This window comes from Melanerpes formicivorus, unplaced genomic scaffold, assembly GCF_026170545.1.
Source record: "Melanerpes formicivorus ecotype bairdi unplaced genomic scaffold, bMelFor1.0.p_v2 SCAF_22, whole genome shotgun sequence".
In the NCBI taxonomy this organism is placed as follows: domain Eukaryota; kingdom Metazoa; phylum Chordata; class Aves; order Piciformes; family Picidae; genus Melanerpes; species Melanerpes formicivorus.
Genome location: NW_027142374.1, coordinates 12,102,250 through 12,129,986, shown reverse-complemented (window position 1 = coordinate 12,129,986; position 27,737 = coordinate 12,102,250). Strand labels below are relative to the sequence as shown.

The 27,737-nt window shown below is 44.5% G+C and overlaps 1 protein-coding gene across 1 annotated transcript in view; it reads left to right on the top strand.

The window, feature by feature from the left end:
• The first annotated feature begins 19,962 nt into the window (after nt 1-19,962).
• MAMLD1 (mastermind like domain containing 1) overlaps nt 19,963-27,737 on the top strand; it is an 85,619-nt gene continuing 77,844 nt past the window's right edge. The window contains exon 1 of the mRNA XM_068152190.1: nt 19,963-20,279. Within this exon, the coding sequence (XP_068008291.1) occupies nt 20,226-20,279 (54 nt within the window). The 5' untranslated portion in view covers nt 19,963-20,225. The remainder of the gene's footprint in view (nt 20,280-27,737) is intronic.

Below are 27,737 nucleotides of genomic sequence, written 5' to 3'. Positions count from 1 at the left end.
ACAGATTTCATTTTCTCTAGGCAGTTAAATCTGCTCTGGAAATGTGCACTCAGCAAAGCCCCTCTGTGGTCTGCAGAAGCAGGTCCAGGATGAGCATGCTGCCACAGGTGGAAGCAGTAGACAGTAAAACTTGAATAGTTGTACTGCAGCACAGCAGAGAAAAAGCTGCCAGTTTAGCCCCCAGTTCAATAATGCATTGAAACCTCTGTTCAAGTGCAGAAATGCCGGCAGGAGGGATTGCCTCTCTGCTTGAGATGAAGCACCTGCTAAAGCACACTGCTGAGACTGGGACACTGTGAGAGGGCTGGGATGGGGATTGCTGGAGCATTGTGCCATAGCAGCATCCAGGCAAAGCTGCTATTTCACTGGAGTGGATTGTCCTTTCTGAGTAGTCAAGTGAAGTAGATTTTGAGAGGTCATCCAAGTCCATCTGCAACTTTAAAAGCACAGATTCTGCTAAGTCTTTGTGTACTCCTGAAAACTTCCAAGGAGGTAGGCTCTGCAACCTCCCCAGGCGATCTTTTCCAGTGCTTAACTAGCCGTATTATTACCAAGTGTTTCCTAATGTTTAACCTAAATTTCCTGTGCTCCTGTTTAACCCAATACTTGTTATCCTATCCACAGTGCATAAGGAAGACTACTTACACCTTTCCTCTTCATGTGCATAGGTAGTCCTTCTCAGCCTTTTCTCCAGTCTATATGAGAACGTTCTTTCTAGTTCTCCTTGTAGCTTGTATTTCCTAGACCCCTGGCTGCTCCCAGTGCTCTCTGATAGATCTTTTCTGTTTGGTATCTGGTGTTTTTGAAGCTGAAATATGTTGCTTCAAACTGGAAACGTGGCTCCAGCTGTCAAAATCACATTGTATTCTAAGCAAACATCCTCAGACTAGCCTGCTATTGCCCATGCAGTCCTCCTCAAGACTCTTCTGCACACTCTGCTGAATGCCGAAAGTAAGTCACTCTTGTTCCTACAAACAAGACTGCAGCAGAAGTATTTCACAGAAGCAAACCCAGGGCAGATGCCTACAGAAATGGATTTAACAACATCCTTCCAGTCTGATAGAGAATTTTGTAGGAGGAGGGAGACCATAAATTTTCCTAGCTTACTTATGACCATGAGGAGGCTGATACTAGAAAGCTTTAATAAAGTTGAGATTTATCTACTGCTTCTCCCCTATTCCCACCGAAGGAAATTAAATTGGTTTAACAAATCTGTGTTTTTGACAAAGCCATGCTAGCTGTTACTCATCTCCTTGTTATTTCCTGAGTGGTTACAAATAATTTGATTGCTTCTGTATTTTTCCAAAAACTGACCTTCACTCACTGCTCTTTAATTCCCCATTACAGTCTTTTCACTCCCTGTGAGGAAACACTATATGCCATTTTTTTGTCCTCTGGATATGCACCCATGTTCCAGAAGTTCTTAAAGATAACCACAAACGGCTTGGATACTGCTTCACGCTCTCCAGCAGGATACCTTAGGACAAATTGTATCTGACCCAGCCAATTTGAAGGATCTAATTTATCTAAGTACTGTTTAATCTGTTCTTTCCCTGTTTTCACTTATGTTTCTACCCCTTTGTCACTAGTGCTGTTCCCTGCCTGATCTCATTTGACCTTTTTGGTAAAGATTGCAGTAAAAGAGCTTTAAGCACTCGCCCTCTTCAGCATCACCTGTCAATAACTTTCCCTGTCTTGTTCAATAGCAGGCAAACACTTTTTCCTCATCTTTCTCTCATTATGAAGTATGTTTGCCGCATGTTTTCTTGTTATCCCTTCTGCACTGATGTGTTCTCCATTCTCGTTTGATCTTCCTGGCTTGGGCTTTACGCTCTCCTTCTCATCTTCATCCTGGTCTTCAGTAATCTGACCCAGGTTCAACTTTCTGGTGTTTGAAGGTCATCAAGGAGTTTATGATTTAGCTAAGGTGGTTTCTCACAGCACTTCTAATGGTTTTTCTGCTTTGGGATAATTTACGTATGTGCCTTTAACAGAAGTATTTCATGGCACCATCAGCTACTCTGAGGTTTTTCCCCATGATGTATTACTTACCAGTTCTCTGAGTTTATTTCAACTGGCTGTCTTCACGTCTGCTGTTTGTGCTTTGCTGTTCTTTTTGCCATCAAGGAGCAGTGAGTTTTCTTGTCCTGTGATAACTATCACCCAAATTGCCTTCTGTTTTCATATTTCTAAGCCTGTTACTCCTGACTATTGAAATCAAGAGTAAGGAGCCTTGTATTCCGTTGCTTTTCCAGCCTTGGTAGCAAGACATTAGCAGCATGGGAGTTTGTGTCCTGTGATACCCTGTGTCCCAGCAGGTATCTCCATTAGCCTCCCTGCTATGTGCTTCCATCATCTTCAAGCCCTGTGCACTGGATGTGTGATTCATCTTGTTGCCCTCCAAAATAAGTAACTCTGTCCATCTGTTCCTTGTGGCTTTACTCTAGACACTCCATACCCCCCCATTGTGACAGCACCTGTGTTCAATCCCTAGCATTATTAGCTAGGGATTTTCAACCAGTTCATCTCTTCCCACATTTTACAACTGTGGAATGAATGTGTCTCTGGACAGCATTTATCCCTCTTCTCTTTCAACTCTCTCTATTCGTGTTCTAGTCATGCAAATTATCCCAACAAGTTTCTCGTGCCAATTAATTCATCATTTTGAGCACATATTAAAACATCCAACTCCTCCTGTTTACTCCCTGTATTTCTTGCATAAGTTCTTGTGATTACTTTTTGTGATTGCACCCAGCATATACCAGAAGTACCTCTGAAGCTGGGGGGTCCTGTTCCGCTGTCAGTTACGTGAACATCAATCCAAATGATTCTACTGCTAGGCAAGAAGTTAGTTCAGATTTGCTTGCATGAGGGTAAAGGAAGAATTTGGCCCATTGAAATTAATTCTGTGTGAAATAGGTGTAGGCCAGGAGGATTAAGCATGTTTCTCTAATTGCTAGATGTGTTATATTGTATGTAATCAGTGTAGTGGCAAAAGAAGACGATTGCCACACCCAGAGTTATTTCATCATCAAGCTTTTTGGGATCCTATAATTGTCCTCCCCTTGTTACTCTGCTCACATTAATAAGGTGCAGAGTTTTACATAATTGAGAAAGTAAATTTTAAAAATGGGGGGGAAAAAAATGAAACACCCAAACAAAACCAAACACTAGCTGAGGTATGCTTGCAGGGAGAGTTACTACGTAGTTTGTGCTGCAGCAAAGCAGCAGAAACTGAGGTAGAAAAAGTCAGCTTTTGAGGTTTTATTACTTTTTGCTTTGTGATGACTGGCTTTGTGCCCACACATTTCTTGAATACACAATGGGGAGTTGGGCAAGACTGCAGAAATAAATTTTATTAACGCACAATCACTGCAGCACCAGACAGAATAATCTCCTTTAGTCTCCTCTAGCTGGCAGAGTCCTCTTTGTACCAGGTCAAGTCAATTAGCAGTATAATGTACGACAGGTTTTATTTAAAAAGGGTTTAATTAAAGTTTTGTTACAAAGCTCATACAAACTAACAATCTGTCTTTTAGGGATATGTATTATCTAGAAATTGATTTTAACTTAAACACTAATTTATAGACTGTCCCCTTTAATAAGTATAATTCCTTGGAAGATATTAAGGTCCTTCTGCCCCAAATAAATTCAGGTCCTGATTCAGCAAAACACATAATTACTAAGGACTTCAATGAGGCCACTCATGCACTAAAAGCTGAAGGTGTGCTTCAGCACTTTGCTGAATTGGGGCCTTGCTGTAGCACCACTGCCCTGATTACACACATTGTTCAATTCGGCCACGTCTGTACTGAGAAAGTTGTTTACAAGAATTGGTGATGACTTTAAAATGGTTCATACAGGCCATTAAAGATGGGAACTTGCCCTTCTGCTGGATATGTTTTTTCAGTAGTCCTGGCATCTTCTCAGTTCCTTTATCTAACTGCAATGATTTACCTGTGTTACCTGTACATATATTTTTCCAAAAAAGCATTGGTCCTATCAAGCCTTGGTTTTTTTCCTCCCCACAAGAGAGCAATGGCTGGCACCCCAGCAGATGTAGTTAAGCACAGCTCTGCTAACATAAATGGAGCTAAATCAGTTTACACCAAATGAGGATTGAAAGTTTATGTAAGTAGTCCTTCTTAATGGAAACTAGGTATGTTATTCTACTGACTGCTAACTACAAATGCTCACCTTATTCTACTCCCCATACAAAAATAATAGCCTAAAAGCTGAAGAATATATCACACTTCAGGAGAACTTACAATTCATCAGTATATGTGAGGTGTGGTTTTGTTTCAATCATGAGCTACATAAATAAGAAATGGGTGGATTGAAAGGATTTCTGTATGGAAAAGCTCCCAGGTGTTTTTCTGGCTCTCCCCTGGGCAGTGTGGTTATATTACATCAAAACTCCTGGGTAATTAATTCGCTCAACGGCCAGTGAGGCAGGCAGACTGGGTTCTATAGTTAGCCTTGGAGACACCACAGAACTTGCTACACGTTTATAGCATGTGCAGGAGCCAGGAATGATGGCCCCTGCTGGGGCAGCCAAAGTGGGTGGGTCAGATGCTGTGAGCGGCGCTGGGAAAGACCCAGCAGCACCCCTTCGGTCAGCTCACAGCCATGAATCCACAACAATGGCCAGAGACACCAAGAAGCCTTCAAAAGCATCTGTCTTCTCTTCACAGCATTTGGGAAAGTTGTGCCTTTTTGTTGTAATGTTTATTACCAAAGCAAAGGCCCCCTCGGTTTTTATTTTTACTTTTTAAATCTTCGAGACACATGGAGCAGCAGGCCAGAATTTGCTTTGATTCATCTCCAGCCTGGTTCTACTCTGTTCCTCTCTGTGGTATAAATCTAGACTGCAGCTGGTAGGGGGTTGTATGCTTTACAAAATAAAAAAAGTCTCAGCACCAAAACAGCCAAAATACTTTTTCTGCCACCTTCTGCCTGAGCCCAACAGAGATGAGGCAGGGAAGGGTTGTATGCATTGGAAATGGGTGACAAAAGAATAAAATGGGGAGCAAGCAAAAACAGCTTGCAAGTGGATTCAGAAGACCTGTAGAAAGAAATAGAGAAAATAACTCGACCAGAGAAATTCTGTGGGACAAGTCCAACACTGATGGCTACAGTCACAGATCCTTTGATTTCAACGCAGGCTCTGACACTGTAAGCAGCTCAGGCTACTTCATCTTGATGGCCTTACTTGTTTCAGCATAGCTGTTGGGTGGGGATGCCTGGCTCTAATATACATCATAGGCTCCGGCTAGCTAGAAGAACAGGCTTGCTCATTTGAAATTGAATCAGGCTTTGAGCTTATGTTTGCAACAGAGAAACATAAGAAATGAAATAGTTTGTAGGGGGTGGGGTGGGGGGGAAGTCTTAAGCAATCTGATAGATTCTCAAACCAAACTCTTCAAGATTTGCCCAGGATTAATGCTCAGTCATCTTGCAAGAGAAATGCATGCCATGGCATATTTTACAAAAATGGAAAGTGCCTGTGATACCTTCTGTGAGCTCCAGCACACAGCAGGGTGTGAGGTTCTGCTGGAAGAACTCTTGGGCTCAGGTGTGCTGGGAGGCACAAGAGATGGCCTGTGCTCCTGATGCGGGTTACGAGGCTGAGGGAGGTCTGACCCATGCAATTAAACAGAAACATTTTCACTGTTTGGATTTCTTGTTGGCCAGTCAAGAAGCATGGGGGGGTTTTACTTGCCCATTTACAAGTCTAATTCTATGTACGACCATGTTGTTTGCAGTATGTGACACTGATAGGAATTTAAGGACCGGAGCACAATTTTCTTGCCTCTGAGCACATACATGCACAAGTGTGTGCTAGCTGTGGTAGAATGGCTGTGTTTGAGGCTGTGCAAACCCTCACCAATGTGAGCACTGACAGAAAGTTGCAGCTGAATGATACATGGCAGGAGCGAGGCCAGAGTGTCAAGAGTTTGCTGTGTAAGCTCCTGCCTGATGTTGCAAGATGCTGAACAGCAGCCGGTGCCTGGTGACTAAGCTTTCAGGTACATGGTTAACTTTTAAGGTCCCACAGTCTTCATAAAGATACTTGCAGGTTTAAAGTCAAGTGTATTTTTTGAAGTGCATTTGAGTTTGAGGACAAACTGATCAGCATTTTGAGAGTTCATGCCTAGAACTGTAAAGCAGAATAACCCAGGCCTCCACGTGCAAAAGCCTAATGCATCAGCCCACTCTTTCATCCTCCCTTTCCTTCCCTCCCCTCCAGAAACAGTCTCACCCAATTTTACTGTACTGTAATGGAAAATAGAAGCCACAACACACTTGGGTCTCCTTTACCAATTTTTTCAGTGTCCAAATAGGTCCCATAGTGCTTCTCACCATATGATTTTGCTTCCCTCAGTCAAAGTACCCATATGGGATAAAAATACAAACAGCATTAATCCTAGAAGACAAAATACAGCAGGAGGAAAAATAAAGTAGCAATGAGAATGAAAATATCTGCAAATGAATTAGCTAGCATCCCCTGTCCTTTTAACATTTGGAGTGATCTTCCTCTGGAAAAAAAATAAATTAAGGTCAACACACAAACTTCCTCTGCTTCCTGGAATTCTTACATATTTTCACTATGATAACATGATTTGTGTGTGTGTAAATGTAAGGGGAGAGGCAGCAGAAAGCTGGCAGAGAGCCCCCTCCCCCTCGGTCCTGGGAGAATGCCTGAAGCATGAGCTCAGCTGTTCGGGCTCCGTGCATGGTGTCATACACTTCCACAAGCAAATTCACAGTGACATTAAGAAAAGAAGATCTGGGGCCCTAGTCTCTAAAGTGTTCACAGTGTCCACGAGACAGCTCCTACATAAAGGGCTGTTTATTTGTTGAATTATCAAATTGTTGCCCGCAAAGGGGCTTGGGGAGTCCTGGGGTTTTCTGTGGTACAGTCACAAAAATGCATTTTCTTCTGTGTTAGTTTTCTCTGACAGAAACCCAGGTCTGCATTTCTGCTTCTCTCCCCCCTCCTCCCACGTATATAAATACCCTTGAATAAAAAAGGTAGCCCACAATTACCCATGAATTAAGTCCCTTACAGGTTTCAAATAAATAGTTGAGGAAAGCCTAGGAAGAGGAAGGATCTCAGCACAAAGCATGTCTGTATGACATGGTGTGCTTCTGAGAAACAGAATTTAAGTGATTTGCATATGGCCACCTAAATATTTAATGGGTTTGCAGTTTAGGAAAGCAGGCTTAAAACTGTGCCATGCAGTCTATGATCTTATCTGTCTCCGCTGGCTATGTTAGGTCAAATGTGTTGTTATTTTTAGGGCCTGATCCTGGAATTTCAGAAGCTGTTTGAGCACCCAGCACCATTTTAAATTATGGCTCCTCTTCGGCATTGTAGCTGCACACAGCTGAGGCCAGTACACATTCAGGTTTCTAAAGCTGTTAGAGTGTTTGAGGCTCTTTAAGCCAAAACCTGCCAATGTCGTTCCCTTCACAAAGAAGTTTCACACTAGCATCGTATCGGTTCTCAAGCTGCCTTACAGCCCCTTCTTTCTTTCCTCTGCCCCCATCCCCCAGCTGTGGCCCGCTCTGTACATGCTCCCAAACTCAGCTAAGCATTTCGTGAGTGTGCAGGGCTGAATGCACATTCACAGGAAACAAAACCGTGAGATACTTTCAAAAATGCAGACACACAAAACACTTCCAGACAGCTAAGGCAGGTGCAGAGTTTACGCTTCAGATGACTGTCCACTTTTACAGTGCAGGACAGGGGCATTCTGATGAGACTGCTCTCAACAGCCACAGTAAAATATTAACTGAATGGAAAAGTTAAAGAGAAAGAAGGGGCTCTTCCCAGTGGAATTGTAGCATTCTCTCCTCTTCACATTCTTTTGAGCTCATTCATTCCTGTGAGCTGCAATAACAAGTTAGCTATTTGTATATGGTGAGACTTGTAATAGAGAAGAGAAACTCACTCAGAAGCAAACTCCTGTATTGCTGCACTTTCTGCAGTGATCACTCTGCTTCTTCCCCCAGCCACAAATAGATTTTTTTCCAATTCCACTTCCAGGCAGCCTAACTCTTTGGCATAGACACCTGGCCCCTGGAGTTTAAGGATCAGTCCTCCCATCACAAACACGCATACAAATGACCACCATTTTTTTGAGCCCTCGCTCCAAGTTACTTCATCAGCTAAACGCTGGAGCCAAGGAGGCCGACAGCCCTTGGGATTCTTAATATCATGCAGAGTCAGATTTTGCTGGCCCAACCCTGGTTAACCAAAATTCCTGTTGACACCAATGGGAGTTGCAGGTGCTTGAAAACCTCTCAGATACATGGATCGTTTCATTCATCATTCAGCTGCAGTCTTGTCTGGACAGGAAGACAGTAACCTTTAAAGAGCAACACTTCACAACCATTAAGCAACTAATATTTTATGCATTTGTATCACAGTTGGCTCCAAAGACAACCTTGGCAAGTGTCTGGGGATTTCTCTTGAGAGTAATTTTGTCTGTTTATACTGCTGTTCTGTTTAAGGTGTTTAAGGCTTGTTTCCCTGATCCTTCTTCGTTAGCGATAATTGAATAGCTTAGAAGTCCGATCATTGTTTGGCTGAGTCTTCCAGTCAACAACCCACTGATTGAATAATCACTCCGGAGGTACAGGGGCACAGAAAGATAAGTTTATCACCATTTTCTAGCACAAGATCTTCAACGTGCTTGTCAGACCATTAATTACATGTTTATGAGCAGCTGCAAATTCAGAACTTGCCAGAATGCAGAAAGACTCCTGTAGCCTATGATTTCAATTTCCCTACAATTTCACTGGTGACTTGGGCAACAACGTCCTTTGCACAGGCTCCTCACTTGGGGGAGAAAAAAAATCCCTTCAGTTGCTTTGCAAGGAATTTCTGCGCAACCCCAGGTGCCAGCCCCTTCCTGCAGGCTCCCAAGCAGCTCCGAGTTCTTTCTGTGCTAAAAGATTTCCTTTCACCACCCCCAGCGAGACAGAGTTTACCTTCTGCCTGAGGCAGATTTGCAGCTCAGCCATGCCAATTATAAAAAATGCCTCCCAAACGTGTATTCCTGGTTTCCAGAGTGACTCTGAGGTGCTGCCACACCTATCTTCAGACTGGCTAAAAGTTACCAAGAGGCAATGTGGCCACAAGGTAGTCACATACCGTGGTGATGAGCATAACATGAATTGCTAACCAGATAGTCAGGGATACTTGGATTCTCAGCCTAGAGTCCCTAACTGGAAAAGGCTGTTTTTGTTGTTTTGGTGGGTTTGTTTTGTTTTGTTGTGGGGGTGGGTGTAGATTGCTGTTCGGCTCTTCTTGCCTTGCTGGGACATACCATGCCTGGCTTCCCTCATATGCATTACTCCAATGTTGTACTTGCCTGTTTCCCTGTCTCTTCAGACTGCAGTGCTAGCCAGAAGATCAGTTGGCCAAGCTGTCTGGACAGGTTAAAAATGGCTTTCAAATAGGGGCTATTAACACTGAAGGTGTGAACTATCATATTCAAAGGCAGAAGGACTCTCTGGGAAGGAGTGTGATAATTGAACATTGTTCCCACCTTGTTTGTATCGCTGCTTGGCTGTATTCTCTCTGAATCTGAGGTGAGCTCCCGCAGAGAAAACTGCTCTTAGCTCCATGCTGCTCCATTTCATTGCTGTTGACTTCAATTCAACTGTCTTGAAAACATTTTCTCATGGCTCCTATGGAAACTATGATATGTATTCGCGCTAGCATCTTACAAAAGCCTTCAAAAATACTGTGAATCCTAGTGAAGTTTGAATGTGCAACTGCTTTCATCCTAAAACTGCTGACTGCCCAAAAGCCTCGGAATCATTGTGCCAGTAATTGTATCAATATGTATGGTAAAAGTCCAGAGGGCAATGCAGCCAGAGCAGAGTGCCATTACTGCTGCATACAGGGAAGGGAGTACAATAATTTGGCCAGCAGGCTAGGCTTAAGGTCACCTGTGCTATAGGTATTTCAAATACACCCAATTAAACAATGTTAATTAGTGGTGGTTCTTTTTCCTAGAATAGTCATAGCTGTTCTTCCCTGTCTAATAGTGGAAGAATGCCACCAGCTCCAAAAGTGATTTCCAAGGACTGATTAAGGAATATTTGTTCAACTAGAGAAGAATGAAGTCCTACATATATGTTAATACATCCCCACTAACACAGAATGGCTTTTTGTTGTTCTCCTCTGTCTGGAACGTGAGCAATTTATAGTCTGCTGCTGCATTTAATTAGTGGATCTGATCCTTACATTGAAGCAGTAAAGGCTTGTGATTTTTAAGTCCTACATTTCCAGGCTCTGTTGTTGGGGGGGGGGGGGGGGGGGCGGGGGGAGGCTTAATTAAAGCAAATTATGGAATTTAAAAGTTAAAGTTGGATACAGCCAGAAAATAAGGGCATGATCTTAAGTAGCTGCATGGCTGTCTCAGTTCAGATTACCAACACAGAGCGAAGGTAAACTGCATTCAACATAGATATGTGGGAAGAACTTGGCCTTGTATAGCTCCCTCCTTGGTACTAGCCAAGATAAAAATACATCAGGATTACCAGCATCTAGGAAACTAGCATATGGTGCTGCCGTAGAATGTAACACTAATATGTTTCAGAAAACCATCATTTTTTTTCCCCTCTTTTTGCACAGTTCCTCATTAATCTAGGCACCATTCATTCTCTGCCTGGATTTTTCCCGCATTTTTCCCATGAAAAGAGAGGATATGCTTGAATTAATTGAATTAATTGCCAGATGTTTTGTTTAAATAGCCCTGGCAGAAATAACTTCTAGTAGCCAGGTTAAATAGCCCCCTTCACTGCAGCAGTTCACACTTATTGTGGCTGTCAGCCCCTCTGCATTGAGTCAGAATCACACTGCTGTTGCTGTTGAAGTGGCTTGGGAAGTTGCAGTGCTTCTTTTCTCTCTCACTCTCTGCTTTCATTTCCCTGCAAGAATAAGAAGATCTCACCCTAATCTGGGGATAAATTGTTTTCAAATACTTTAGGAGGAGACAGAGTGCTCAAAAGGCATTTAGAGGCTCATTTCAAAGCCAGCTGAAAATTGTCTTCAAATGAGCAGACCTGGTCCTCCTCTGGTATAAATCTCTGTGCTTCCATGGGGGTATACTGTTTACATGAAGTAGGAATCAGCCAGGTGGCATCCCCTAAGACTGGAAGCCATCTGCCTACAAATCCACCTTCCCATGGCAAAGCACAACTACCTTCAATTCAATATGTAAGCTGCTCCAAATAGCAAAGGGTGCCCAAGAGCTGCAGAGCTTTCTGACAGGGTAATGCCTGCCTTCCTTGCCCCAGCTGCACTGGCCCTGGCAGAAGGTAAGGAGAGAAGCTGGTTTGTGTTCCTCTTGCAAGCTTTACCTGCAAAGGTTAGCCTGGATGGTCACGTGAGGGCTGCACCCTTTTCTGCTTCTCCCGAAGTTAATCTATTCTGCACTGCACAAAAACAAGTGAGGCTGAAGTGACAAGACAAAAGAAAATGCAATCCTGTTGATTCTGTTGTTTCTGCCACTGCTGTCAGCCCTGAAGGTTTTGTATTCTAGTAAACAGAGAACTCATTATGACGTGCGAGTGACTTGAGAAAAGTGATGGTAAAAGAGAGAGATGTAACAAAATTTTTAACGTTTTTTTTTAAAGAAAAATATAAAACCAAAACCATGCTCTGAATACTGAGATGGGTGTGCACCACAGAGAGCAGGCAGTGGAATCATCAGCACCCTTCACCAAATCCCACAAATGTCATCGAACTTTCAGACACAGCTAACCGCTGAACCATAAAGGTTCAAAACCTCACAGACCTTTCTGCTGGTCTGTAAAGCCCACTGCCACAGTGTGGCATGGCACATCCTGGTGGCAGTGGCACTCAGCAAGCAGCAGGTCAGAGGTTCATCTGCACCCAGAACTGTTTCCCTTGGGGAAGGGGACAGGACAGAGCCTGTAGCTGGTATTAGGTGTGTGAGCACAGCAGAAGGACCAAGCAAAAGTCTTACAGAAACCAAACGAAAAAAGTCTGTTCAGGAATGTGTCAGGTGACCAGGAGCAAAAGATGGACAGGAGACCAGCAGGACCTAGGGGAACAGGCTGAGAGGGCACGTGCCCAGACTTTCAATGGTTTACAGTAGCATTCTCCTTTTTTTCTGACCTTTACAATTCAACTATCACTCTTGGCCCTAATGAGCAGAGAGTTACTATCCCCACCATCCTTTTGCCCTTGCATAGTATGTTACTTGCTCCCGAGAGATCTCTACCTAAAAGTAGTTAAATTCAAGCTGTTTCTTGAGCTATATGAGACATCTGAGATTGTGCCTGTCTTGTAATTTAAAGATGCTCTGTAAAATCTTTTGAGTCATTTCCTTTGGGGGAGTGGAAGGGGACAGTGGTGCCATTTCTTAGGACAGTGCCACCTTACTCATTTTAAGAACAAAATGTATAATTCTGGATAGCTGTGCAAGTTGTGCTGATACTGTAGTGGACACAGCAATGAATTTTAATAGCTGGTATTTGTTCCTGTACTGAAGAGAAATAGAGCTTTATTTTTTGGCTCAAGAGATGTGACACTAGTTGAGACAACACACATTTTTATACAAGGCTGCAGCTGCTAGCAAATGGATGTATATTAATATGACAGGATATGCTCAGTAGCCCTGGGAAAACAAGATTTGAAATCAATAATTTCTAGTAAATCACAAACTGACATTGGCAACATCCTAGTCTGGCTGAATATTTGTATCATCACAAACCCTCTTCCTTAATAAACAAAACAGAACACGTGATCGTTCAGGCATTGGTTTTGCATTTTCTTGACAACCGAGTAAAAGTATAATTTCTATGCCTGATCCAAGGGAGCTCTGACAAAGGGAAGAGGGTGACATTTGTTCCTGTGGGCTTTCTGATTTTAAATCTCAGGGCCAATTCTGCCATCAGGTAGTCTATGAATATTCATGTAAATTGTTTTGAATTGAAGAATATGTAACTTTGCCATGTATCTGGCATGGAAAGTATAATTTGACAGTCATGAAATAGAGAATGATTTAAAATACAGTGTCAGATTTAGCAAAGAGAGGACAACTCTAGAAACTAAATGGAAAATTCAAGAAGAAAGGTGTGTTTCCCAAGTGAAGCAAAGTTATGTGTCTTAAACCCAGTGAATACAGAACCATTTTTTGAAGACTTATATCTATTTAAAGCAATTTGAAGTCTCGTCTCAGCTATGGGCCAGAATCTGCCTTTCTGTTGACTTCTAGAGGAGTTGAGGAAGGTCCATATGTTCCTGATCCATGGATGTGTCTGTGAACTATGTGATCCAGCAGTGAGAAAACAGCAAAGCTAGAATTATTGCTAAAGCTTTTTTGCAGTATTGTATCTCCTGTGTGATGCCTTACTTGCAGTCAGGTACAGGAGTCACAGTATCACAGTACCAATAAGGTTGGAAGAGACCTCATCTAAGAGTGTCCCATTGCCCATTGAAATTTGGCAAGTGATGCCTGTCACTATTTCCTCCTGATTTGATACCTTCCATGGGCTGGAAGCTGCTGTGTGCCCACTTGGCTGCTGGAGCTCTGCAGCAACTGACAAATGTGAGAATGCTGCAGAATGTAATGCCTGGAGAAAAGGCATCTCCTGGGTAGTGACAGGCACTGCAAACACAGGCTCGTGTCGGCGGTGCCTCTGCATTTGCATGTGGACTTTTGGTTGAGCATAAGATGGCTTTTACTTTGAGATGTAACTGCTGCAGCCTCAGCCCTGCCATCCTGTACACCAACAGCCCAGTTCCTTTGGTGAGAAAGGCCAGTGCCCAGCCCATGCTCACTGGGCAAAGCCAGCTGCAGCCACACAAGGAGCACATGTACTAAATCAACAGAGAAGACATTTTATGCACAGCTCAGAACTGGAAAAATGCCATTAGGAAACTTTTTCTATATGTGATTGCTAACAGTACAGCTGTTAAACATGATATTATGTTCACTGGTATCATACACTAGAGTTTTAATGGAAAATATTACTAGCTGCAAGACAATCGCAATGGAAGTGACCGTTAAGTGCTGTACAAAGACAGTTACACATGTTGGTTGTAATTCAGCCTCTCTATGGAGTATTTTGGCCTTGACAAAGGTGCATCAAGTGTTTGATATTCTTCTAGCACTGCTTCTTAGCCTCTGCCATGGTGGAGATCTGCCCTTTTTGCTTCGCAGCTTTGTATGGCCTGATTGCAAGTAGAGATGAAGAGAGGTAAAATATTACAGAGCTAAATCCTGCGGGCCAGATTTCACTCAAGTGAAAATGAAACACCTGGATCAGATCATCAGACTTCTGTTTACATGAAAAGATTTTGAGTAGTGGTCTTGAGTTTGAAATGTCAGTAGGGCTGGGGTTTTGCCTCATAAGCAATGTTGCTGGTGCAGATATATCTGTGTGCTTACCTAAGCACTCAAGTAATCCCTTCAATTTCTGAGAGTGTCATACATAATATTAAGCATGTGCTTAAGTGAATCTCTGAGCAATGCAGATAATTGATTTCTGTTTTTAAAATATAAGTTCAATGTAGATCAATTTGGAACAAGCATTTGGCAGCCACGCAGACATTAACAACTTGAATTTAACCTATACTTGACTGGAGGCTATATGCTTTATGCTATGTACCTTTCTATGAAAATGTGAAGAAATTACCAATGGTAGTTGTCATGTCTTAGCTAAGCACAGAGGTTCTGCATCTGTTTTTCTGTACAAAAGACTCAGCACTCACTTATTTACATAATTTCCTAAACTAGTTCCTGTAGCCACTGAAGCATTACCATGCCGGTATACCCTTTGATGACTCTGCCTATACACTCTCCCATGGACACTCACTTAAATAGTGACCTAGTGGAGGAAAAGTTGATCAACTGTGTTCTTCTTTCCTGTCCAAATCAACGAAGGCCATGCTGAAAGCCTTTAGGTGACTGCTCACAAACAGAAGCTTTTCCTTGAAGCTTCCTGTTTTCCACAAATAATGTTTCTTTAAAGAATTAGAATTGATACATTAAGAATGATACACATTTTCCTGCATATAAATTTACTGCACCTAACAGTACTAATTTCTGCATACAAAATTACTTAATGTGGCAAGTATTACTGAGGAAATTAAAATTGTTTATTGATGTAATTTATCGGGTTTGGGGTATTTCCTGTACGCTTTTACTAGGAAAGAAAAAGAAAGTACGTCCAATTAAACACATTCAGAAATTACCCCAGATGCTGCTTTACTCAACACATAGTGTTACTGATGTTAACAGTATAATGGGCTTCAGAAATGAATGGAAATTGTGCATGCATTAGAAATGTCAGCCCAAAGACATTATAGTGTCCTGTGAGGGAAGTGCACAAAGGATAGGAGCCCTCTCTGTTCTGAGCATCAGTCGTTACAAGTTGTCTGTCCTTAGGAAGAGACTTGCTAAGGAACAGCAATTGTTCAGTAAAGTTTTCTTTTCTATAAGGAACTGCAATTGTTCAGCAGAGGTTTCTTTTCTATCCTGTGAAGCATCAGCTGTTGCCTGTGGTTAGAGACAAAATACCAAATTAGCTAGATCACTGAGCTAATCTAGCATAAGAAATGCAATACTGACCAATCAAACTGAAAGTTCATCTAGCCCAATGCCTGTGACTGTTTGCTACTAGACCTTTAGGAGAGAAACTCTGAACACAAGGCACAGACAAAGAGAGTCCTTCCTCTACTATTATCACCTACCAGCTTCCGGCGTTCAGTAGTTCAGAGCCAGAGGTCACACCCAGAATTTCATGTTAAATAGCCACTGATTAATTCGTTCTCCATAAATACCTCCGATCCCCTTTGAACCCATTTATTCTACAACGTCCATCTGTGGTAATGATCCCCACAGTTTAATTAAGTACTTTTAAAAAATAGGTATCACTAGTATCCAGAAGGAAAAGCTTTGTTAGGTGCACCTTGGAGCTGATGGGAATGCTTAAATTCTCATTCATATTATGCTGCCTTGTATTACGCCACGGTTGTGTTTGTTCCTTGAAAGCAAACACAGTGGGGTTTGTGTGGGCTTTCTGTCACTTTCTATCAGAGGAATAACTTTATATATATATATTTTTAAACATTATTATCACCCTGTTTCTGTTTGGACTAATAATTATCTTTGCTGTGAGATCCCAGTTTATGCGTCTCTTCCTTGAATTTTGCGCCTCATGCTCGTGTGCTAAGGGTTTGTGTTTGGAGTAGAATTAGGACAAACTCTTGTTTTAGCTTGTGAAAACTTGTGTCTATCTGTTGCAGTTCATGTGAGTTTACCCCATGGGAGCTTTGCCTTGCATCTTAGCTCCCAATAAACATACACTCAAAGTGCATTTCATCCAAAGCCATTGATTTTACCTGTTTTCAGGTCAAAAACATGCAAGTAGCAAGCATCACATGATTTCCACCCACCTGATTCTGGGTCACTGACAAATCTGTGAATCCTTCAGTGAATCCCTGGTGAATCCTTGCACTGCTCAGCTGCTGCTTCCTTTCAGTGTACAAGGCAAGCCCTGGAGAAGCCCTTGTCTGCTCGGACTTTTGTCATTCTTGATGATGCCAGGAACACCCAGAGGTCAGCTGAGAGTCAGGCATGATTCTCCCATGAGAACAGAGTCCCAGAATCTAGATTACCTGGCTCCTCAGTTTTAGCATGTTTAGTTCACATCAACTTGAAAGATGCAAATCTTTCTTCTAACCCTTGGCCTTCTTATTGACTGTACCTGCTGCTCGCAGAACTCGAGACTGAGTATGTGATTCTTCAACTGGTGAGCGTAGCATTGGGCTGTTGTTTAACATATTGCAGCTTTCCAGGTAACAGTTCTCCTTAGATAAGAAGCTATGGAGTACAGGACAAGCATTGGTCTTGTTTGGTTTTTTAAAGACAAGACATGGTTTGGTGCATCAATTTGTTATTTTTTAGATTTATTACTTCTCAGACACTAGCTTCTGCATAAGATGTTTCAAGTTGGAAAGAAATGCAGCTAGTTTTACAAGTGAACAATGCAAATTATATTTTCTAGGGATATGAAAGATGCTATGTGAAATATAGCAAAACACTAATATTGACAAAGAACAGGATTCATCCCAGCCAGTCAAGTCCAGGTTTGATGTCCAGCCTTCAGGGAAGCACTGGCAGTACAAGAATACATTTTGGCAAGCTTCAGCCTGTGGCCATAATAGCCTTGATGCCCTCAAACTGTCTCTTTTCCCCAGAGTTCCAGAGCTTACCTTTTAGCCCCCAACTTGCTTGGGGTAGGCCTAACCTAGGAAGATAAAATACCGCCCTGAAGAAGCCAGTGGAAGTTTTGTCATTGGTTATAGAGTAACCAGGGATTCCCCCAGGTCAGCTATACTAAATATGCCTAAAGAAATGGCTCATAACTAAATCAGCAAAGACCAAAATCACACCCCTGAAATCCCCTGCTTAGCCATTACCCCATTACCCATTGCTGGAAATGAGTGATCCCTGCAGGGGTGTTCCTTTTCTGTCAAATATCCCCACTGCCTGGATATAGGCTTTCTGTGCACACCCGAACCTGTTTGTGCTGTGACACTTTTGGCATCCCAGGATGTACCTTACAGCTTCATTTGATCAGTTCAGAGCCCCACACTTGGCGCATGGGGATACCTGGCAGTGGGCTGCCAGTGTGAAATCCAGACCTCCAGATCTTGTGCAGCTTGAGCTTGTAGGTTCAAAACAGTGGCAAAAGTGTTTGCCACTGTACTGTTGTGGACTAACCAAGTGATATAAGGTTTTTTTGTCTCAGCCTGATTTTCATCTGAGAGCATAGCTCACCTTAGAGAGGAGAACAGAAACCATTATCTGGCAAGCAGATCCCTGTGACAACTAAAGATAACAGCATCATTCCTGCTCCATAAGCAGATGTAAACAGGACCTCTACATATCCTACTCATGTCATCTTCTTTTTGGGGGAAATTCTTTGGTCTAGTTTTATGAAGAGAACAAAGCAACTGACATTCTTTAGGAAATATTGCATATTGCTATTTGTCAGGAACTTCAGATGTCTGGCAGGAGTCATGAGTGATGTGGTTTGCCCAAAACTTCTGGACAAATTCTTAGTATGCACTGTAGGTGCTGCACAGAGAAATTGACATGGACCTCCCATTATCTGGCATTGTCAGTAAGCTCCATATATCTACAGATATGTATGTGTCCCACATCTTTCATATATGCATATTTTAGGCCCTCCAGATAGATGGGAGCTCTTACACATGCATTTCACTTCTGAGGAGGGTTCCAGGTACTACACACTGAACAGGCAAGTGTAATTCCTTTCAGGTGGAGCTTAATGACAAATGCATGTCTTTGTGCTTGCTCGTTTTGTGTGACTCCTGCTCAGCATGTTGGCTCTTTTAGATCCCATGCTGTGTTTCAGCCCTAGCATCTCAACCAGGGCTGTAGATTTGACCAGGGCAGCCCAACAAACCCAAACATCAGGGGCCTCCCCTTACACCAAAACTTTTTGAGATCTGGCCCTCAGAGCCTGTAGAATTCAGGGTGTTCACCCACACACAAGTTTATCTTTTTTGTGCTTCTTTTTTTCTCTTCATGTTTTTTTAATGGACAAAATACATCAAAATAATTTTCAATAATACAGAAGGCAAGATCAGTAGAAAAATAAACCAATAAGCTTCCAAACAATACAAACCGAAGTAACACAAACACTGCTCAGGGCAGTGGGCTCTATTGCGCAGCAGTCACAGGAGGCTTTAGCAAAGGTGAAATGAAATGCTTCTCTGTTGATGAACCAATATTCCTGATATTTATTCACTCAGGGCACCAAGATGGATTTGGTCCATAAGTTAATTGTAAGTTGAAGATGACTGCTGTCTGGAAAACTTTCAGGAAAGTGAGGCCAGGTTCTGGCTGTGCTTGTATTTGGCCACAGTAATTGGGTTTTATTCAAATAACTTTGTCTTATTAATTTTATAGGGCATAATTTACTAGTATTAGAATAGAATATTGCTATTATAGGAATTATTTCTAAAAATTAGACATTTTATTAGAAATGGTATTAGGTCTTCCTGCATCTCATCCACTGAGTCCGTGGAGCAGGACAGAGATTCTAGCACCACCAATGTATTAGGACAGGAGTGACAGCCATACTGATCTAGCAAGGTAATGAAAAGAAATTATACCACCAATTATTTGTGGACCCAGTGTGCTCTCCTAGCTGTCTGCAGCTTGCTCTTCAGAGTCCTTTCTGTGCAATCCAAGAGGAGGTCTGAATAGGTTCTCAGCTTTCAGTTGATGGTCTGTCAAAATTAATATTCAGAGGTTGCAGCTTGTAACAAGCACATTTAAAGTCATATGAGAAGTGCATGGTTTTACGACAGGTCTCTATTCCGAGTTGTGTCTGGCTTCAGAAATACACGGAGGGGAAAACCGAAACAACTCTGCCGTTTCCTTCTTGGTAACCTGAGTTCACCTGTGTGAGAGAAGTTTAACCCTTTTATGAGTGTTAAGAGTGCTGAATATTGTATTGTAATGGCGTAAAGAAACAGGAAACCACCCGTCTTAAGAGTAACTGAAGCTTTTATACGTTATGTATCGAGCTCTCTTTTCAGTGATTTATACACTTTGAGGTAAAGAGAAAAGTTAAAAAAAAAAAAAGTCCATTAATCGCCAGCGTCTTTCTGAGCTAACCTGCTGTGGTACTAAAAGAACTTGAAGCTCTGCAGAGAAGGCACCAAACATGCTAGGCACCTTTTTGCGTGTTAAAACACTGTCCATGGGCTGCATGATTTTCGCCATTATGCACAGAAGAAAATAAATAAAATCCTCGGATCTGTGAGGTTTCTAGTTTCTGAAAAGAAAGTGCTACTTCCCCTTTAAGCCTGAAGCCGTTCGTGCGTGTGCGAGTGTGTGTGTATGTGTGAGAGAGAGTGTGTGTGTCTCCTCCTCTTTGAGTGACACAGCACTTAGATATGCCTATCAGTAACTTAAACCCCACAAACTCCACCTTCTAAGTGAGGAAGCTGTGGGTTGATGGAAATGTAGTGAGCAGATTGAGACAGACAGTGAATCATTAGCAAACTGCAACGCCAGGATGAACTTGTCTGGAACCTAAAAGGAAAAAACCGTCTGAGAGTCCTTCGCGGTGCTGGGTTTTGCTAAATACAGCCAAAGTGGATCTAAAAGCCGGTTGATCCCCAGTCCAAGATGCTGCTGGTTTCCCAGCGGGTAGAAGCACCACGCATGGAGCCACATATTCCAGTAAGTAGCATCTGAAATCGATATGGACAGGAAAAGTAGGAGTTGCTTTAAAAGGACTTAGCCACCCTCGGAAGAGTTGCTGGCCCGGACCCGCGGCGGCTGCAGCCGGGGCTGTAAAGTTTGCAGAGCCGGTTCGGAAAAGTGCCCACCTTAGGCGGGCTCTGCCCGGGTGGTTGGTGCTTGTAGGGGCTGCGCAGGGGCTTTGAAAGAAAAGGAACCAGAAACTTGGGGTAAAAAAATTCGCCCCCCGTTCCGGTGAGAGCTGATGCCAGTCCACAGGGCGAGGAGGGAGACTATCGGGGCGGGGGTGGTGTCCGTGGGCTTTAAAATGGTGGGGAACAAGGTGCTCTCCGGGGCGGTGCGATCTCCGGCACGGCAGAGGGGCAGCCGGTGCGTGGCGGCGGAGAGGCCGGCTCCGGGTGGCGCGCGGGCAGCACCCGGGGCTAGCACCGCTCGGTGGGGTTTGGTGTCACCGCTCGGTGGGGTTTGGTGTCATCGCTCGTGTGGCGACGCGCGGGGGTGAAGTGGGGAGGGAAGCGGGGGGAGGGTGCCGCCGGTGTCGGCCCGGGGACGAGTGGGATGCGGGAAGTGCTGGTGCGTCCAGCGCCGCGGGATCCTGCTGTCCCCGGGTACACACAGCCCGGACCGGAGTGGCGGGGAGGGACAGACCTTGCGGCGCTGGGGGAACCTGCCGGGAAGGGTCACACGCAGAGGGTCTGTGTGCGCCGGTCTGTGTTATTATTTTTTAATAACTCCCGGTATTTGCGTTGGCAGCGACGAGGAGGGTTATTTTGGGAGGCTGAAGCGCACGTTATATAGGCAGGATTTTGAACAAAAGGCTCCATCGAGCCCAAAGAAACCCTCGGTTGTTCCTGAAAAGTATGGAGCCAGCGCTCAGCCTCCCTTTTGGGCGAGGGTGCGTGTGTGTCCCTTTCTCGAAACGGGAAAAACCCTTAAGTGAGGGAGATGGTGCAAACGCCGCGCGTTTGCCGCTCTCCCCGAGACTATACATGTATTTGAAATAAAATGCATGCTGACTCACGATTTAAACTGTTTTGGTTTCTCATCCTGTGATTAAGATCGGGGTTTAGAGCAATTGCAGGGTAAACAAGGCGCTCGCTGATTCGGTCCCACGTCTCCTCCCGAGGCAGGGGCTGCCCCTCTCCCCCAGTCAATAGACGATCCCTCCTCCCGGTCTCTCCTCCGCCGCCTTCCCCGGCCTGTTGCTCGGCCCGGGGGAGCGTCGAGGCCGAGGGCAGCACGGCTTTTGTTCGGGTTTGGCTGGCGGGGGGTTGTCACCAGGGTGACTCGGAGGGATCCCGGGGAGAACGGCCGTTTCTGGAAGAAAACGGGCTTTGGTTTCCTTTCACACCGCCTGCCTCCTCCCCCTCCCTCCCTCCCCTCCCCCCCCCCCTCCCCCCCCGCTTCTTCCCCCCCCCCCCCCCCCCCCCCCGAACAATAAATTAAAAGGCTGCTTTTGTTTTTCACGGTGCTCCCGGCAGGGCGGCCGGGGGGAGGCGGCGGAGCCCGGCGCTGGGGAGCGGGGGCCGAGAGGCGCCGCGGAGCCGCGGCACGGCGTGGTCCCTGGTACGGTCCCTGGTGCGGCGTGCGGACGCGCGGTCGCCTCGCCTCTTCCCGTCGGAAGCAGATGAGCCCGTCGGGCACCGGGCGCTTGTAGGAGCTTCCTGGCACGGGTGCTGCAGGAAGAGCCTGCCGCCTACTCCGGCACCAGGGGACACCCCGCAATCCCTCCCCCGAGCCGCCAGCGGGGAGATTAACTGCGTCTGGCCCCTTCCCTGAGCCGGGGGCGGAGGCGTCGGGCACCCCCCGCCACCGCTCCGGCCGCCTCCCGCTGCTGTGCAGCCACCTCGGCTTGGGAGGAGGGAGGGAGGGAGGGGTGTGGGAGCGCCGGGAGGGGCGAAATGCTCCCCCTGTTATATAATGTGAGTGTTTCCCTGCTTAGCTCTGTAATCCCTGGGTAATGCTTAATGCCCGTGCCCCGGAGGGGGGCTGAGGGGCAGAGGGGGCCTGGCCCTCCCGGAGCTACCCCTCTGGGCCGAGCTGACGGGGAAATAAAGCTGCTGATGTGCGAGATGGACCATATGGTGCTTCTAGGAGAGAGGGAGCCGGAACGGCCTTGAACCTGCCGGACCTAGCAGCTGTTTGCTGCCTCCAGCCGTGGGGCAGATGATGGGTCCCCCCACCCCGGCTCGGCGGCAGTGGCAGTGACATCTCCGAAGAAGCGGGGGCCGTTGAGCCCGGCGTTTCCTCGTCAGAGCCGGCTGCCGCCGGAGCACGTTGCTCTGTGTTACCGTGCGAGCAGGGTACCGGTGGGGGGTGTCGGGTACTCCGAACCGAGCCCGGTAGTAGAAGCCGCCTCGCCCGGGGGCTGCCAGCCCACCGGTACTACTCCAGGCAAAGGCAGGCAAGAGCAGTCGGAGGGAGTTATACGCTGGCACCCAAAAAAAAAGCAGCCATCTAGTTCTGGCACTGACCATTTTCAGTTCTCTCTCCCTGCCATATGTTTGGAAGAGGTGGAAAAAAAAAAAAAAAAGGCAATTTGGGAAAGATGCTCTCAGCTGAAGGGAGGAGGTGGGCCGAGGGAGCAAGATAGAAGGAAATTCCATGTTAGGAAAGCATTAGCAAGGGGTGACTTCTAATGTTTTCCTGCCACTGACGTTGACAGTGACACACATGTGTGGGTTGAAATTGGAACGTCACCGAGTTTTTAAACTCAACCAGGAAATAGTCTGTTGCTCAGGGATAAAAAACAAATAGTATCTATTGTAAGACAGGTAACATGCAGTTAATATCTCCTCTCAATGAGTGATAAGCTGTTTAATGGTTCTAACTGAACAGCTCAAATTTAATTTAGCTTTTTCCTTTCAGAGAGGGTTAAGGGGGGGGGGGGGGGGGGTAGTTGTGTGGTTTTTTTTTCTTTGAGGTTTTTCATCTCTATTTTAAATCCTTTCAACTAATGCTTGAGAATCAGAAAAGCAAATATTGACAGGGCTTCACTTATTAGTCCCTTGTAACTAAGTAGTTTGAACCTGTAAAGTCTCCTGGGTTTTTTTTCTTAGTTGTTAAAGGGTTGGGGGTGGGGGATTAGTAATTACAGGAGGCAGTTAAATTTTGTGAAATTCTTTTGTATGGCTTCCTGTTACACAAGGAGGAATGTTTTATAAATACAGAGTGTTTGGGTTTGCGCCGACCTTGTTACAATGTTACCGTGTGGTAGCATTTGGAGATTTAAAACAGGATTAGGGAGCTGTTATACTGGATGGTTTCTGAAGGTACAGGAAGATGTACTGCAAGAGTTCATGATCCAAGGTGTTAGGCTGACACTCCTGCCCTGGCTGACAGGTGATTAACCTGCTTGGGTGCAGCAGTAAGGACAAGGATCAACCTAGGTACTGGCTTCACGAGTGACAAAAGTTAGGGAGGCAGGAGGTAACACAAGGGCAAGAACAACAGTAAGTAAAATCCGTGAGTCGTCCTGTAGGTTAAGTACAGTGCAACTCACTGGTTCCCAGTCATTTAATCAATAAATGTTCTATGTTACTTGCTACTCTGATGAAAGTTGTCTTAAAATAACTTTTATGAGTACATAGCCATGGGAAAGTGAAGTAAGTCTTGCAGAAGCTGTGACAAATGGACTTACTCAAACTGGGGGGATGGAGTTCTAGAAAGTTGCCTGAGCTCCTGAAGTAGGGGGGAAAGGCAGGATCCCCGGGTTTTCATTGTTCCCCTCCTGCTGGCTGCTTCTGAGCGTCAGCCTTCTTCAGCATTTAGGCAAAGGTGACTGTAAGTTACGATTCATTAGCAGCTGGTATGGTCTCTAAATAGAGATAACTAAATCAGTTTAAATGATGCTGGCACCTCTCCAAGGAACCCTCTTTGTATCTGACACATTTGCCACTCGCTTCTTTAAGGAACAATTAATATTATACACTGCTATTTTTTCCTCTATGGGAAGAGCAGCAGTGTAAGTCATTACGGAGGCTTTCTACCTGATGTTCTAGTTTGACTCGCTATGTTAAGGAAAAAAAACAAGTAAAGTATTTTGAACTGAAGGAAGCAGAAGACACACCAAGGCTTTGCGTTGAACTGTTTTATATCAATATTGATTTTTTAAGGGGGTTTGTGTTATAAAGAGGGAGCTTTTATCCCCCTGAGCTCTTTGGCAATTATCTTCCTGCCATAAATGTTGATACGCACATAATGGATGTAACTAAAAAATCTCCTTATCCCAGCAGAAAAGGCTGACTGTTTGTTGGAGCAGAGAGAATGCTGAGAGTGTGAATAGGCAAACCCATATGTCGCTGGTGAGAGAGATAAATGATGGACGAACAGGAGTTGGTTACTATGGATCAGCACAATAAACCAATTCCCATCATACACCTCTCTTAATAATATACCAGTTTCAATGCCATTGACGGGTAACCTAGGTAGCACCAGTCAACTGTAAGTTTTTCAACTGTTCTTTTATACATCTCAAAGAACAGTTGGGACTGTTCTAATTTTTTCAGATGTTGAGTGCTAAAATTATGCAGAACTTCCTTCCTTGCCAGTAATTTTGAAGGGGAACTTTAGAGCATGGCTGTAACGTGCCAAATGTGCACAATGCTGTTGTATACTCATAGTAAGTTTTGTTTTCTGCATTCGTAAAAGGAGTGCACTCAAAAAGGCAATTGCTGAACAAACACATGAAGAAACTGTTTAGGTGTTTAGTCCTACCCTCATTAGTGGGGTTTTAGATTAGACTGGATATTGGAAGGTACTGGAGAATTGTTTGAAGTGGGAAAAGCAAAAGAACAATGCTGTTTATATTCTAAAAAGCTGCCAGCCTTGCAGAGTCTCAGTCAGTGATCAATAACACGGTTTTAACTTTCTGTAACCCATTTCAGGGCTGCCAGCAGCTGAAGGGAAGCTTTGGAGAACAGTCTGTGCTTGCATCATAGTCTCCTTCCCATGTTCTTTATTATTACTGCTAGTGCTTTGCACAGAAACTTGAAGTCCTTGTCAGTTAAGGGTTTTACTTTATGTCCTTGTCTTCTGGTAGGTATTTTTCATTGCAGTTGCTGTGGACCAGCCTGTTAGCTCTGTTCAAAATGAAAGTGTATCTCCAGGTGACAGCATAGGCAGGGCTCACGGCTCTTGGGATGTGGCTCCATCATTTTCAAAGTCACCAGCTGTGATACCAGAGAGTGATGCAGTCAGAGAGGGATAACTAGCAAATGCAAATGAGCTATGGAGAATCTTTATTCCTCTGGGAAAGCCTCTTCACCGATGATAATTTTCAGTTTTTAAGTGAAAGAAAATGTATTTCTAAGTCATTAGTTTCCTTCAAGGGGAAAACACTTACTTTGTGCAACATTTACCTGCAAAATTACAGTTGCTCTTTTCAGAGCTGTTTACTTTGGGGTGCATCTTGGATGAACTGAAAGATGTTTGTGAGGCCAGGCAGTAAGAGTGTACACCAGTCCTCCTCCTGTTGGGGCCCAGCCTAGCAGTCCTTTTTTATTTTATAATAGGTGAGACTCAGATTTGATCCTAGAATTTCAAGGATCAGGCCCTTGAGTAGGAAAGAAGGGGTTGTGTTGTCATCCCTCTCCCACACACACACTCACTCTCACCTCTTGGAAGAATTGAAATGGAAGCAAAGCAGGGTGAAGGACATTATCTCTTCAGGCTGAACTTTAGCTGGCCCTTTGCTTCTGTGGTGGAACCACAGTGTCCAGAAGGGTAGAGCAGAGGAAAGACCTATGGATTTCCTTCTTCCCCTCCCAGCCACACAGTCCAGCCAGCTGGACCAGCTGGGAGATGTGGGCTGTGCCCAGGGAGTGCAGCCGATGGCTGTTTCCGTGGGGCCAGTGAAGTGCCAGTGAGGCCCAGGCGTGGGAGGTGCAGGGGGATGTGGGATTTCGTATGGTCCTTCACTCCAAGCACTGCCTCATGGCTACAATGAGCCATTGATAAGCGCTGACCTGATTAAAGGGCTGTTGCGCACGGGAGGCTGGGATGCACCCTGGGATTTGCGCGGGGGCTGCTGGCCTGACCAAAATTGCTCTTTGGGAATGGGTGGCCGGGCTGAGGAGGAGGAAACTGGAATTCATCAGCATACCCTGTCCAAAGGGAGGCATCGTATTATGACTTGTTGAAATCTGCTCTGCTTTTCCCTGCAAGGGACTTGGCAGTTTTATTGATAAAGAAGTGTTACATAAGTACCCCATCAGGCATGTCCTAATTTGTTAATAATTGATGATCTGGGTAGTACAGAAATACTGGTGGTGTTAATGTGCTCCCATACTGATCTGCAGTCTCCCCAAGCCCCCTGTTTTGCTTTTACTTTACTTCTAGTGCAGCCTTTTCCTTTTTTTTTTTTTATTTTTAATTATTATTATTTTTCAAATTTAATTTTTCTTTTGACTATACCTAGTGATCCAACTGCAGGTGTCAGTTGTGCTTTCCCGTTCAGGCAGGGACAGCTGGGGGCTTATCCTGTCCCAGACGTGATATAGATTACCTCGGCAGGGGAGGGTGTTAACTACATTATTGTTTCACCCCATGTCAGGCAATCTATTGAGTGGCATCAGTGTTAGCCCAGGAGGAAGCCAGTTTTTTGTACCTTCCACCTTTGGAGGTAAGATAACAAGTGAAGTGGGACGGATGCCGAGGTGCCTCAGCGGTTCTTGCATCAGGATTTGTCAGCGCGGGAAGCCAGCACTGAACCAGCACCCTTTGGTTGCTCCCTCTCTGAGAACAGGCTGTATTTGCATGGGTTTTAGAAACAGCTCCTTTTGTCATGCCACAGCTAGAGAGATCAGAAAAAACATTTACTTCTGTTGACACACACCAAAAAGAAATAACTGCTGGATATCATCAACATGATCTGGCTGCCTCTTTTGTCTTGTGTTGGTTTACTTTTGCATTTCTGGGGAAGCGTCTTTTTCTCTAGAGCTAAGTATCTTAGAACTCTGAGCAAGCTTGGGATTTACACCTACCCAAGACATACCTATATACTGTTTTCAGAATAACATAGCACATTTACTCTGTTGTGGGCAATGAAATCCATTACAGCATTCAAATCAGAAGCAGCAAGGTAACTTTCTAGTTATGTTGTGAAATCTAATGCCATTGTTCGCTTTTATTAACGTCTCGAGGTTGATTATATGCTGGTTAAAAGCCTGTTCTGCTGTGCAAAAGGCTGTCTTTAATTTCAAGTGGTTGATCCTGATCAGGCAGTTAGAGCGGCTGTAGCAACAATTGCTTGGAGCTCTAAATCACATTTGTCACAAGATCCGCCTGGTACTATTGGCTGCTCCAAGACTTACTCCCGACTTTTCAGCGGTAGCCTTTGGTTGGATTGCAGTGGTGAGGCACTTGCCAATCTTGCATGTTCTTTGTGCCTAATTCTGAAAGACTGGCAAGCTTTATGCTGTGTTTTCTGAAGAGGGC